Raw genomic sequence first — 12247 nt, forward strand, 5'->3', positions numbered from 1 at the left:
CATGAGATACATACGCTACATACACATTCAGAAGACTGGCAAGCATCTACCCAATCTTCCTCTCTCGAGACTTCACAAGAGCCATTATGGTCCCTCCACTCATCACGCTCGAGGAGCACTACTTCTCCACCGCAGCCATGAACACGCTCGACGACAAAATGGTCGAGCAGTTCAAGTACATACCAGGCTTGAGAGACAAACTGACAGACGCCGACCAAATCCGCCTTAGCGAGATGGAGAAGGGCAAAGTCTCGCTGCAAGTTATCTCCCATGCGTGCATCGCAGGCGGACCACCCCCCAATGTCTGCAGAGAAGGCAACGACCAGCTCGCACAAGACATCAAGAAGAACCCTGACCGCTTTGCCGGCTTTGCTGTGCTTCCAATGGCTGACCCGAAAGAATGTGCGAAGGAGCTTGAGCGGAGTGTGAAGCGGCTCGGTTTCGTCGGCGCGATGATCGACAATCATGTCCACGGCAAGTACTACGACGGTGACGAGTATGATGTCTTCTGGGAGAAGGCGCAGGAGTTAGACGTACCCATCTACCTGCATCCGACGTGGCCATCCGATGATATGAACCCGAGGTACACAGGTAACTTCTCCGAAGGCGCAGGGAGGAGTCTGGGTGCTTCGGGTTGGGGATGGCATACGGAGACCGGTCTGCACATTCTTCGATTGTTTGCTGCTGGTGTGTTTGACAAGTTCCCGAGATTGAAGATGATTATCGGCCACTTTGGCGAGATGTTGCCTTTTCAACTGCAGCGGATTTGCAATCTTAGTGTGCGGTGGGGGAACATGAAGAGGAAGTTGAAGGAGGTGTGGGACGAGAATATATGTAAGAACTCTAACCTTACCTCGTTCGATCAGCAGCTGATGTTGTTCTATAGGGATCACAACCTCCGGCGTCTGGAGCCTTGACCCCCTGAGATGTGTCCTGGGCAACACCAAGATCGATCACATCCTGTACTCCGTCGACTACCCTTTTGCGAAGAACGAAGAGGGCTTGGAGTGGGTAGAGCAGCTGGAGAAGAGCGGCTTGCTGACGCAACAACAGTTTGAGATGGTGGCTTACCGCAATGCCGAGAAGCTGCTGGGTGTGAAAGCGCCGGTGAGGTCGTGATGCTGCATCAATCGGATGTCTACCTTGCTTCCGTTCGACAAACGGCTCTGTGGTGGTACGAACTGCTGCGTAACACCAACGGCATGATGGCGGCCACGGGAGTGTGAGACTCCGTGGGGGTGCGCATAACGATGTCACGAGCACTTCGCATAGTGTACGATAGGCCCAACTAGTTGTACTATTTGGTTCGGCCGCAGCACGTTATGTTGATGAAAAGAGGGGAAAAAAGCAAGATTTCTCTGTAGTTCTGCACTGTGCTATACATATCTGAACAGATGTGAGTCACGAAGAGGTCGACGAGAAGCCATTAACGGGCCACGTCGTGTGACTCGCTCCGCCCCACCCATCGAAAGCTCTACTGTCCTTGATAGTAGTACTGCTGGAAGAAGTACGGTGAAACTTGAGCCTCCTCCTCACTCACATCGCCCTCATCGCCTGCATCGTCCTCGTCCGCACTGCCCTCATCGCCACCCACCTGTGCGAGCTCTGCAGGCTCAACACTCCTTTCGCCCCGAACGGGTTCCTCGACTGTCACCCGGCTCTTTGGCTTGCGTTGCCCTGGCGCTTTCGCGAGGGCCTCTTTGGCCGAGAGTTGGTGCTCCTCCCGCATGTGAAGACGAAGTTGGGTGATCTTGCTGAACTCCTGGCGGCATGACAGAACAGTGCAGGTGAATCCCTTACCATTGCCCACTTTAGGAAGATAAGCATCCGCATCTTTGCCTTGCAATCGGTGCAATTCCCTCAGATGTTTCTTCAAGTTTGTCCGGTTGTCCCAGAGTTTCTTGGACCCACAGTCCTTCTGCAGTGGACACAGGGCGGCGGTTGGCAGCGCTGTGTGGACTTTCTGGCCATGGGCGTTGAGCTCGGCTCTTGTTCGATAGAGGACATCAGGTTTGTCCGGGCACCTTGGGCATGGTCTGGGCGTAAACCGGTGTTCATCCAGGTGTGTTTTTAGGGACATTTCCGATGAATATGCCTTGTCGCAGTCGTCGTATGGGCAAGGAAACTCCTTCTTGGGAGGCGCAGAGAAGCCAGTGCAAAGTCCAGTATGTCTCTCAAAGTCCTGATGGAGACGGGTAGAGTATGGGCAGTTAGGTTGCTTGCAACGGAAGATGTACGGCGAGGGCGGATCTCTGCTGTTGCCGGAAGACACTCGCTTCGCAAGTGCTGTGGGATTGTCGATGTTGAACCTAGAAGTAGTTCGGAATACGTTGATTGCTGCAAACTTCTGGACAAAGGCGTTCCCGGTGAGCTGTACCGTGTCACTCGCTGGCGCCAGTTCAGTCGCCACCGTCTGTTCGAAAGTCTCATCGTCGATGTCATCCGGGCTGTCATCGAGCTCAGCCTCATCACCGACCGTCTGAGTAACAAGATTGCAGACATGGTCGAGCTCGTTGCTGTCAACTTCCGTCTCCTCGTTCTCGTCGTCGTAGCCAAACAGCGCGGGATCCAGGTTACTCCGCTCATCGCCTGCTGGTGCATGGACCGAGTGACTCGGTAGGCGCGTGCCAGCGTCGACGAAGCTGTCGGACGGGACGGGGCGATTGCTGCGCACGTTGATCTCACTGGCACTCTGCTCGCGCAACACCTCCACTTTTTGCTTCTTCGATGGCGTAGGCTCCACCTCAAATCCTTCCCCAGTACGCCAGGCGTCCATGGCCTCATTCCTCCATGCGCGAGTGGCGTGCCTCCGCGCACTCTCACTAGACGTGTCCAGACCGTGTTTCTCCATGTACGCGCGCACATCAGCTTTTCCAGCTTTCGTTCGTGTCGTCATATCTGGGGCCGGGGATGGAGCAAAAGCCGGCGCCTTGTGATCCACGAACGTATTTGAAGCCCGGTCGTTCCACAATGGCGTCTGAAGATCACCAACATAGTGCTGAGTAACGCCGTTGCTCAATGCCTTGTCGGTATGTCCGGCAGCGAGCGCCACAAAATTATCTGCGAGTCCAGACGTTGACTGCGTGGTACGGTAGGCCGTATCACGAAGCGCTCCTCTACGCAAGTCGTGGGTGGTTATTGGTGCCAAAACGCCGGCGTTGAGAGCCATGGCTTTCACTGTTGCTCTAAGCTGATCAGTTGAAGCAGGCTTGCTGAAGTCCCGTTTCGGCCGCAATTTGCACACCACTGGTGCCTTGGGATCCTTCCATTGCACAGCACCATCCCATCGCGCTGCGGCTTGAGCAAGAACCTCATGTATGGTCGAGAACTGAACCTGGCCCAGGCGGAGAGCGACGATGAGGAGAAGCTTCACAAGGCAAACGGCGCTGTGGTTGGGGTCTTCGAGTGGCTCGATGTAGACACTGCGACTTTCGTTCATCGTTCGTCTATGGTTTCGTCAGTTACTGCACAATGATCGAGTGACTCGAAAAGCATACTTGTGACCTTTAGTGTACTCGAGGGTGACCGTGAGAGTCAGGTCCTGTACGCTTGGAGCCTCTTGAGGCGACGTTGACTTCAGCTTCATCTCCAAGTCCGCCCAGCAAAGGTATTCGACTCCGTTGTAGTGATTCGAGCGCGCGACATCACCAGCTCGAGCACCGCAGGCTCCCATCAGTATCAAACCAAGCAGTTTGAGCAGCACGACATCCCAATCATGGCAGCCGCCATTGAGAGCATGCTCGATCCAGCTATTCGCTATGCGTAGCAACACCTGAAACCCAACCCATTGCATCTTGCGCCATTTTCCACGGACAAGCAGCTTTCGGTACACCAGATTGTCAAGGTGGGTCTTGATACGGGTCACTTCAAAGGCGCCGTAATGTTGCTTGAGATCCCTGTGACGGAACGTGAGGACCTCGATCAATCTCCTCCAGAAACCCATAATGGTACTGAGACTTGGCGCTGTCTTGCCCCGGAGGCTCGGCACCGTTCTCCGCGTCCGCGAGTCGATGGCTCGGAAAATCTGTTCACCAGAAGGGCAAACGCTTGGGCTGTGACAGGGTGTCAATATCGTGTCACTCGCTGATGAGAGAAGTCATACTCATGGTTGATACTAGCACAGAAAGCGTCCCAGATTACTTCAGCCAAGCGCAGGTGTACGCGAGTGCTTGGTGCACCTGCTCCCACCGACAGGTCGCGGTAATTGTACTTGCTGAGCGGACGGTCGGTCGCTTGGTTGTTCTGTGAGATGAAGTCTCGTTAGCATAATCCATCTGATCGTGAAGTGGGATCACGAAGCCACGTACGATGATCGCCTCGGCGACACGCTGACCAATGCTGGCTTTGGGCTTGAACACCTTGCTCCTGTCGGGCTCGAGCTCGACGATGTCCTCAAAGTCCGAGGAGTTGAAGTCGAGGTTCATTATGGTATATCAACCGCAACAAGCGGCAGATCGTGTCACATTGTGTGGGGGAGGGGAGGGAAGAGGGGGGGATGTGGAGAGGAGGAAGACTTTTGCAGGAAGGTGTGCTGAGCTCGAGCAGCTGCCCGTGGTGATGAGGCAGGTGCGAGGAAAGGGCAGGTGGGTTGACATCGCACCTGCCTCTGCCATCGCGCATCGAATGTCCACTTGTGAAAGAGCATGCTGCCTTCAGAAGCCAACACCATTACTCACATCGTAAAGCTCCAAGAGCTCTATCACTCAAAAAGCGCGCCCTCTGAGCCTGCCAGCACGGTACATGCCACTGTGTGTCGGTGTGGGTGGCGTCCAAGTAGCCTCAGCACGCTAGGTACGGGATGAGGTGAAGTGTCGTCTTGTTTGGCGTCACGTGCGCCGTCGCTCGCGCCAAGCTTCAAGGTTGACTTTGTCGATTCAAGTTTTCGAAACATCGCCCGCCCATATCGAGTCACACGCTCTATCAACATGCCGCCACCCAAAAAGAAAGCAAAGATAGCACACAAGCCGGCGAGACCGGCCACGACCGATGCACAGCTCAATGCCCTGCGATCCGCGGTGGAGCGTACGTTGAATGCGGAGGAGGGTTTCAAAAAAGCGGAAGCGGCTGGCGATGAGAAGGCACAGGACCGACACGAAAAGGAGATTTCCATGCAATCCGAGACCCTGCGCAAGGTCGCAAAGGCCTTCATCGATCGTCCACCGCCAGAGTCAAAGATGAAGCCTCCATTTCTCTCCGAAGAACAGAGGCGTGCCAATCGGCAGCTGCGACACTTCGTCAAGGCGGAACTAGACCGCAAACGTTCTGCTGGGCCACTCGCGAAAGACCCGCATCCTCTAGAGTACGCACAGTACGCAGAGAAGATGGGCATAGCGGGGACAGACGAGGACTTGTGGCTTCCCACCATCCGAGAGAAGGTGACAAGTAGCAACGCCAGTAAGTGGGATCACAAGACAATCCCTCCTCCGACATGCTGACGTTTTCCATTAATAGAGCCCTGGGCCGAAGAGGAGGAGGGGGAGAACGACTTCGAGTTGCCTAACATTAGCAAGGCGGACTGGGACGCCCTGCAGAAGGGCATCTGGCGCAGCAAATGAGCAATTCTTCCGTTGGAGCGAGTTACTCGATTGAGCTGGGAAGTGGAGAGGAGGAAGGGCATCAGTGGTGGTGAAGAAGAGATGTTGCTTGAGCGTCTGCACTCTTGCTAAGTCATTTTTGCTACTGCATAATACACTTCTTTTCTCATCGCTTTCCGTAGTAGCAAGGGACGCTGTATCCACCGTTTTGGTCACCTCCACCATTCACTGATCGTGTCACTCCTCTTTATCGTTCCCTCCAGCTCCACCGTTCCCTCCAGTCTCATCGTCAGCTTCCGACAACACTTCTTCGATATCCTTCGCCATGGTCCTCCACTGCCGTGCCTTCTCTCTGATCTTCGCCTCGATCGGCCAGAAGTTCTCCGCGATGCGAGCGGCGCAGGCACGCCAGATCTGAACGCCCATCAGCTTCGCTGAGTCTACATCCATCACGCTGCCGAAGTCCTGCCAGATGTCTTCAAACGTTGTGTGTCCAGTCGTGTCGCCGCCTTGCTCCTGAGCCTCCGCGAGCTGGGTTTTGAAAAGGCTTGCGGCAGCGAGTTGCTCCTTCGCTTCTTGCTCCAGCCATTGTACGAGGGCGGGGCTGTTTGTGTCTTCCTCCTTTGGTGGCGAACCACCTTCGCCACATAGCAGGGCGATCTTATCCATCGTCCGGTCGACAAGCATTGTGGCGGTGTCGTGGTTATCGAGTGACTCGAAATCCGCATCAACCTTGTCAATCTCCTCCATACAAATGACCAGAAAGTGGCGCACCAGATGGTAAGGGATTGATTTCTTGCTGGCGAAGAGACAACGGGCGATCTCCTCAAGCTTCTCTGACGTGAGGACGGATGCTACTGGTGGCCATAATACCTGGACATTGTCAGCTTGATCACACATTGGGAAATTGTTACTCACCTCGATCTCCTTCCAAGCGGCTTCGCATAGTTCGGTGGAGGGCTTCTCCAGGTTGTCGATGAGTTTGGACAGCGAGATGTTGCTAAGGAGAGGCTCATGATTGTTGCCGACGTCTTGCACTTCCAGGACCCGCTTGAGTTGCTCGAGATACTCTGCCTTCCCGGTCTGCTGATACTGTGAACTGTACTCAAGTTAGCAAACCTGTACCGTGTGACTCGTTGCGCGACTTACCAGAGTGTACCAGTCTCAGTGGCAGCCTGTCGCTGTAAAGTGAGCGCGACCTTGCCCAGTGAACTCAACGTCGTGCCTTTGGCTGCCCTGTCCTTGTCTTTGATGCCGGCCGCCTGTCTGGCCAACGCTCCCCACTGCATCTTACGCTCAGCCGCCTGCTTGAGGCTGTCATTCCTGAATTCGCGGAAGAAAAACACATCTTCGATTGCGGCGAGTGTCCCATTGCACAAGCCGGTGATTCCATCTCTTTGGGTGAGAGCGTAGTACACCGCGGTCGATCCGCCACGCTTCACAATGGCCCGCAATGCATTGGCGTCGGTGGCAATGAGTTTGACCTGGACGAGATCGTTCACGTTGGAGCCTCTTGTCTTCGCCTTGCCCTCCCCCACTTGCACGACCTCTGACCTTTCTTTTGCTTCTTTGCTTGGTATCATTCCAATCCAGATACCACTGTTGACGCCCGGCATTCCCTCGCTGTAGTCCAGCTCGTCTGCATTCGGCAGTACTGATGGCTTGAATGGATTGAGATGGCCCGCTTTGAGGTTCTCGTCCTTGGAAGTTTTTGTGTCTTTGGTGAGCTCACCCAAGCGCAGTATCTGCTGAGGGTCTCGCTCGGTGATGCCGTGATCGTACGCCATGAGGTCCAGGCTGAAACAATACTCTGCGTGTGACTCGTTGTTGGCCGATGCGGATGCCTCTGCTTCGTTTGAGGGCGCCATAGTGTCCAAGCGGATGGTGGTAGCGACGGTGGGTTGGAAAGATTTTGTGAAGTCGAAATCTGAATATGAAAGCTTGGAGAGCGCGAGTGACGTGGCGGTGGCTCAGCCGCCTTGTGCATGTGACCAGCTTTTCATATGACTGCCAAGCCTCTCACCAGAACAATCCAGGGAAAAGTAGCCCAACTGAATCACTTCACCACTTGAAATCCCACAACCCCGCAGGACTTGACAGATCAACTTACCGAGTGACACGGAGCTGGCAAAGATGGACGAATTGTTACAGCGCGCCACCGAGCGATCGGTGAAGTCCACCAACGATTTGGAGGCGCAGATTGCAGACGGCGGCGACGCTGAGCGTCAGAGGGTGCGCGAGCGCATGAACGCAAGCTTTGGTGAAGCAATCTCTCCTTTGAAAGGGCCGGAGTTCCCTTACCTACTGAAGAACAAAAGGGATGCAGAAGAAGACCAGCACTCAGACGACGCCCCAGACCAGTTCTCAGAGTCGGAGCCTGCTCTTGGCCATGGAGACCATGTCGTGATGGTGGGAGACGAAGCGGTCTACGTCTGGGAGTATCTTGGAGATGAATGGTCTGGTTGGGTGGTGAGTACAGCGTCCCCCATACATTGGCTCTGCTAATCCATATTAGCGAAAGCTGCATGCGCCTCCACAAGAAGGAGAGGAGATGCCGGAATACATTGTGGCAAATCTGCATGACTGGCAGCGCTGCGGTGCTTTCAAGATGGTTCGCCTTGCCGAAAGCTCGCTGCATGGGGCCATCCTTGGGGATGAAATGGGTCTGGGCAAGACTTTGACGACCATAAGTGCCTGCGAGATGTTGAGGAAGAAGTATCCAGGGGCCTTCGATGTTGTCGTCTGTCCGAAGGGCACCTTCAGGCAGTGGGACCACGCGTTCTGGGACAATTACAGAGAGGTACGGCGTCCCAGAGTGGCAAGGCGGATATATTTGTTGCTGACATGACATGCAGGACTGTCGACTGAAGGTGAAAGTGTTGAACGATCCGGCCACAACAGCGAGCGAGTTACTCGCTCAGCGCGTGGACGTCGTCATCTGCTCGTATCAGTTCATTGCATCTCGACACAAGCACTTGAAGACAGTACGGAAACACTTCGAGCAGGCTCAGTCAGAGGATCTCTCTGCCGAAGAAGTCAGGGAAGCCGCGAAGCGCACTGGCGTGCGCCCCTTCTTCGAGCATCGTCCTGTTTCGGCATTGCACACCTCCCTGTACAGCGGCCTTGGACTACCAATCCGTACGCTCATATTGGATGAGAGCCAGCTTGCTAAGAACGAAGGCGCCACCCACGAGGCCCTTCAGGACATCGACCGCCGCTTTACTTTCATGCTGTCTGGCACCATCTTCATGAATCGTTGGTCCGATGTTTACGGTGGTGGAGTCAGTTTCCTCAAGGGCCACCCGTTCGATACGCGAGCAAGCTTTAACAAGTCATTCGCTGGGGTAGAGGGAAACAGCACCATCCCCAATCCGAGTAACTCGAAATGGAACAGACTGGTCAAATTCTTACTGGGCGCCGGGATATCGAGGCCTATATCGCTGCTGGACCTCCCCGGCCTGGACATCGAGGTCCACGCATTCCTCTTCACGGACAAGAAAGTCTTGAGCCTAGTCTGTCTCCTGGTGAAGAAATTTGTTGAAGCCGTAGTGAGCGGAGGGATGGTGAACCCAGCGTGTGCAGGAGGAAAGGGAGCGCGATCGGCTATATATTACGCCACGGCAGCCCAGCAGCTTGTCGCTCATCCGCACATGATTTCGCAGACGGACCGCAAGAAGCTTGACGCAATGCAGGAAGAAGCTTCCAAATTAATGGACTCTTACCTGACGAAGTACCCGGCACATCAGGAAGGCAGCCTGGAGCTGTACGTCCAGATCCTGGATTGCATGAGGAAGGATGCTGGGATGTTTCGGAACCAGATGCCCAGTGACGATCCGGGCGAACAGCCACTCGAAGCCCCAAGTAGCGAGCCGATTGACACAGAGATGCTAGCTGCAGCCAGCCAAACGAGCGAGTCACTCGGAAGGGCCTCTGGAGATGGCGCAGGAGAGCCACGCAGCGCATCGGGCAGCTTGTTCGAGCCGGACGGCGAGGAGATGGCGGGCGCGGATCCAGACGAGGAGTACGACGACGACGACGATGATGATGATGATGTGGCCGGCGATACAGCTGCGCCAGCACCACCGCGCGACCGGCAGGAATTCCTTGATGAAATCAAAGGGCTCAGTGTCGAGGAGGTGCGTTCGCCCAGGATCATCGCCCTGCTCGATGTGTTGAGGAAAATCGGCAAGTGCCCAGGAGCGAAGACGCTGGTGTTCTCGAGATTCCTCAAGTTCCTGGATATCGCCGACCGTGCCATCGGAGATGAGTTCGGCGTGTCGCTGCGTATCTTCCGCTACGACAGCTCGGTACAGGACAAACATCGTGTGGGTGTCGTTGAGCAATTCGGACGTCACGAAGGACCGGCAGTGATGCTGATCACCTCGGGCTGTGGTGGGGCAGGCTTGAACATAACGAGTGCCTCGTTCGTCGTTCTGTGCGAACCGTGGTGGCGCGCTCCCGATGAGATGCAAGCGATTCACCGCGCGTATCGCAAGGGCCAGGAGAAGGAAGTCCAAGTGATCAAGCTCTTTGGATCCTCGACAATGATCGATGCCTTGCTCCGAGAGATCAGTCAAAAGAAAGCGGCAGTCAACGATCCGCTGCAGGCGGCGCTGCGCAGGCGGGACGATGAAGATTTCGTGATTCCAAAGATACACGTTGGCGCTGGGGAATAGGCACGGACGGCCCGGATCGAGTGACACGGTGTGTGGGGGTTTCAGACGACGAACTACGGAGGAAGGGAAATTTGTCAGGTCTGGGGAGGTTTTTCTCAGGTTTCTCATTCAGTGACTATGACTGCAGCAGCAAAGATAGTCGCAGCACAAAGGAACACTTGAATTGTGGTTCCGAAGTGTCATAGCATCCGTTCCTCGCACAGCCAGTTCCTTTCGCAGCCAGTACTACGCCATGAACGAGTGACACGTTCCCAGCAGTTCCCAGCAGCAAGTCTCATCTGTCGCCCACCCACATCAAGCAGCAGCAGGTATACTTGCTACAGCATCTCTGCGGTCCTCGAGTTGGTCGTCGGCTCGCCGGGCTTGGGACACATCGCTGCCCACTGCCACACCGAGATCCCAATCCTCTCAGCCTGCTCTTTGACGGCCCACATGCAGTCGGGATCAGCGACTACGACGAGCCTACCGAGCATGCGAGCTTGGTAATCCGCCTGAGACCCCTCCTCATCACCACTGTCGTCCTCATCATCCTCCTCGTCGTCGTCCTCATTACCACCGTCGTCCTCATCCTCCTCGTCGTCCTCATCACCACCGTCGTCCTCGTCATCCTTGTCGTCGTCCTCGTCATCCTTGTCGTCGTCCTCATCCTCCTTGCCGCTCGGATCATCTCCCTTCACTGCGAGCGCAAAGTACTCCCACGGCGTGATGCCCTTCTCACGCGCACGCTCGATGAGGTCTTCCATGTCGAGGTCGATGGCCTTCTCGAACCAGCGCAGTTGGGCGGCTTGCCATGGCTGCAGGTCTTGGAGTCCGTTGGACATGACGTACGTGTTGGCGCGCGTTCCGAACTACATTAAATTGTTAGTGCTGCATACGCCTCATATCGTGTCACTCGATACTCACCCTGATCCCACCGGTGCTCGGCATGATGATCTGAATGTCGGGGGTGATGATGATGAAATCTTCTTGTTGTTGCTCGCGCCTTTGGACAGCCGTGTAGTGGCTGAAGTGTAGTGAAAAGGGTATGTTCTGAAGGTGTGATGGACCACGAGTTGAAGTGATGAAGTGAGGAAGTGGTGAAGTGATGAAGTGAGGAAGTGGTGAAGTGGTGAAGTGATGAAGTGATGAAGTGATGAAGTGATGGCGGCTTTCGCTGAGCTTGTGAGGGAGTGCATGTGACGAGCCGCAGTGAAGTGCATTTGAGAACAAACGCATTTGAACACAACCGCCGTCAACGATGACGCTGATCTGGGCACCAGTGAAGTCGGAGACAAGTGTCTCCATGGTGGCAAGATAACCCTTGATGCCTTCATCCTCGCCAAAGGCAACGCTCTTACCTTTGAACTTCATCCGTGCTGTCCAGCTATTGGTAAGGTCATAGGTCGTGCCCATGATCAACAAGAAGTGCTCGAGCACGCGATAGACTGATCTTCTCAACCGCTTGTCTAACTTCACCTCTGCGTCGTTGTTGTCCATAAATGAGTTGAGGGTCTCCAAAAAGACGGATATCCTCTCCATGAGGATGGTGATGTTGTTGAAGACATCCTTGTACTGCTGGGCTGCAGTGATGACAAAGTTGATTGCGTTGAAACACTGATTAGCTGGACCGAATGCCTTTGCAAGAATCAGCGTGCTGTCAGCATCGAGAGACGCACATGCATACCACGGACGCCGCCTGAGCGACGATGGCGCCAAAGCGTTGGACGAAAACGCCGAGACGGTCAACGCATTTCATCGTGGTTCGCCATATCTTCTTCGTCTGCGCGTGCTTCTCTGGATCCGCATCTTTTGGGGCATTAATCTTGAGAATCACTTGGTCAATAGAGGCTGTCGACCTAGCATTGAGGTTCCATTTCGTTTTTTCATTTAGGCGTGCAATGATATTTTGCCAGGCTTTCGGGAGGTCCTCATCCGCCAATTCGTCGGAGATGGTATACATTTTTGATGCAGTCGTCTTCGCGCCCTCGGAACCATGACAAAGCCGCAAGATAGAGCCCACAGCAGCCAAGCGGCTCTTGTAGTGTTTTGCTCCATGCT

General features: G+C 54.8%; 6 protein-coding genes across 6 annotated transcripts; 3 read left to right on the top strand and 3 right to left on the bottom strand.

Annotated features, from left to right (window-relative positions):
- Positions 1 to 86: 86 nt before the first annotated feature.
- Positions 87 to 1119, top strand: LTR77_004270 (uncharacterized protein; the record flags this gene model as incomplete). Its single annotated transcript, XM_064801524.1, has 2 exons — positions 87 to 834; positions 887 to 1119. 2 exons carry the CDS (start codon positions 87 to 89, stop codon positions 1117 to 1119), a joined length of 981 nt encoding a protein of 326 aa, XP_064660154.1.
- A 355-nt stretch (positions 1120 to 1474) lies between these two features.
- Positions 1475 to 4424, bottom strand: LTR77_004271 (uncharacterized protein; the record flags this gene model as incomplete). Its single annotated transcript, XM_064801525.1, has 4 exons — positions 1475 to 3446; positions 3498 to 4052; positions 4103 to 4242; positions 4308 to 4424. The coding sequence occupies 4 exons, from the start codon at positions 4422 to 4424 to the stop codon at positions 1475 to 1477; spliced, it is 2784 nt and encodes a 927-aa protein (XP_064660155.1).
- Positions 4425 to 4925: 501 nt separating this feature from the next.
- On the top strand, positions 4926 to 5555 carry LTR77_004272 (uncharacterized protein; the record flags this gene model as incomplete). Its single annotated transcript, XM_064801526.1, has 2 exons — positions 4926 to 5394; positions 5452 to 5555. 2 exons carry the CDS (start codon positions 4926 to 4928, stop codon positions 5553 to 5555), a joined length of 573 nt encoding a protein of 190 aa, XP_064660156.1.
- A 216-nt stretch (positions 5556 to 5771) lies between these two features.
- On the bottom strand, positions 5772 to 7402 carry LTR77_004273 (uncharacterized protein; the record flags this gene model as incomplete). Its single annotated transcript, XM_064801527.1, has 3 exons — positions 5772 to 6407; positions 6453 to 6633; positions 6684 to 7402. 3 exons carry the CDS (start codon positions 7400 to 7402, stop codon positions 5772 to 5774), a joined length of 1536 nt encoding a protein of 511 aa, XP_064660157.1.
- A 265-nt stretch (positions 7403 to 7667) lies between these two features.
- On the top strand, positions 7668 to 10210 carry LTR77_004274 (uncharacterized protein; the record flags this gene model as incomplete). Its single annotated transcript, XM_064801528.1, has 3 exons — positions 7668 to 8003; positions 8050 to 8334; positions 8390 to 10210. The coding sequence occupies 3 exons, from the start codon at positions 7668 to 7670 to the stop codon at positions 10208 to 10210; spliced, it is 2442 nt and encodes an 813-aa protein (XP_064660158.1).
- Positions 10211 to 10527: 317 nt separating this feature from the next.
- On the bottom strand, positions 10528 to 12149 carry LTR77_004275 (uncharacterized protein; the record flags this gene model as incomplete). The annotated part of the gene is made up of 3 exons (XM_064801529.1): positions 10528 to 11058; positions 11114 to 11824; positions 11874 to 12149. The coding sequence occupies 3 exons, from the start codon at positions 12147 to 12149 to the stop codon at positions 10528 to 10530; spliced, it is 1518 nt and encodes a 505-aa protein (XP_064660159.1).
- Positions 12150 to 12247: the final 98 nt, after the last annotated feature.

The sequence above is a fragment of the Saxophila tyrrhenica genome, assembly GCF_035928015.1.
Source record: "Saxophila tyrrhenica strain CCFEE 5935 chromosome Unknown scaffold_6, whole genome shotgun sequence".
In the NCBI taxonomy this organism is placed as follows: domain Eukaryota; kingdom Fungi; phylum Ascomycota; class Dothideomycetes; order Mycosphaerellales; family Extremaceae; genus Saxophila; species Saxophila tyrrhenica.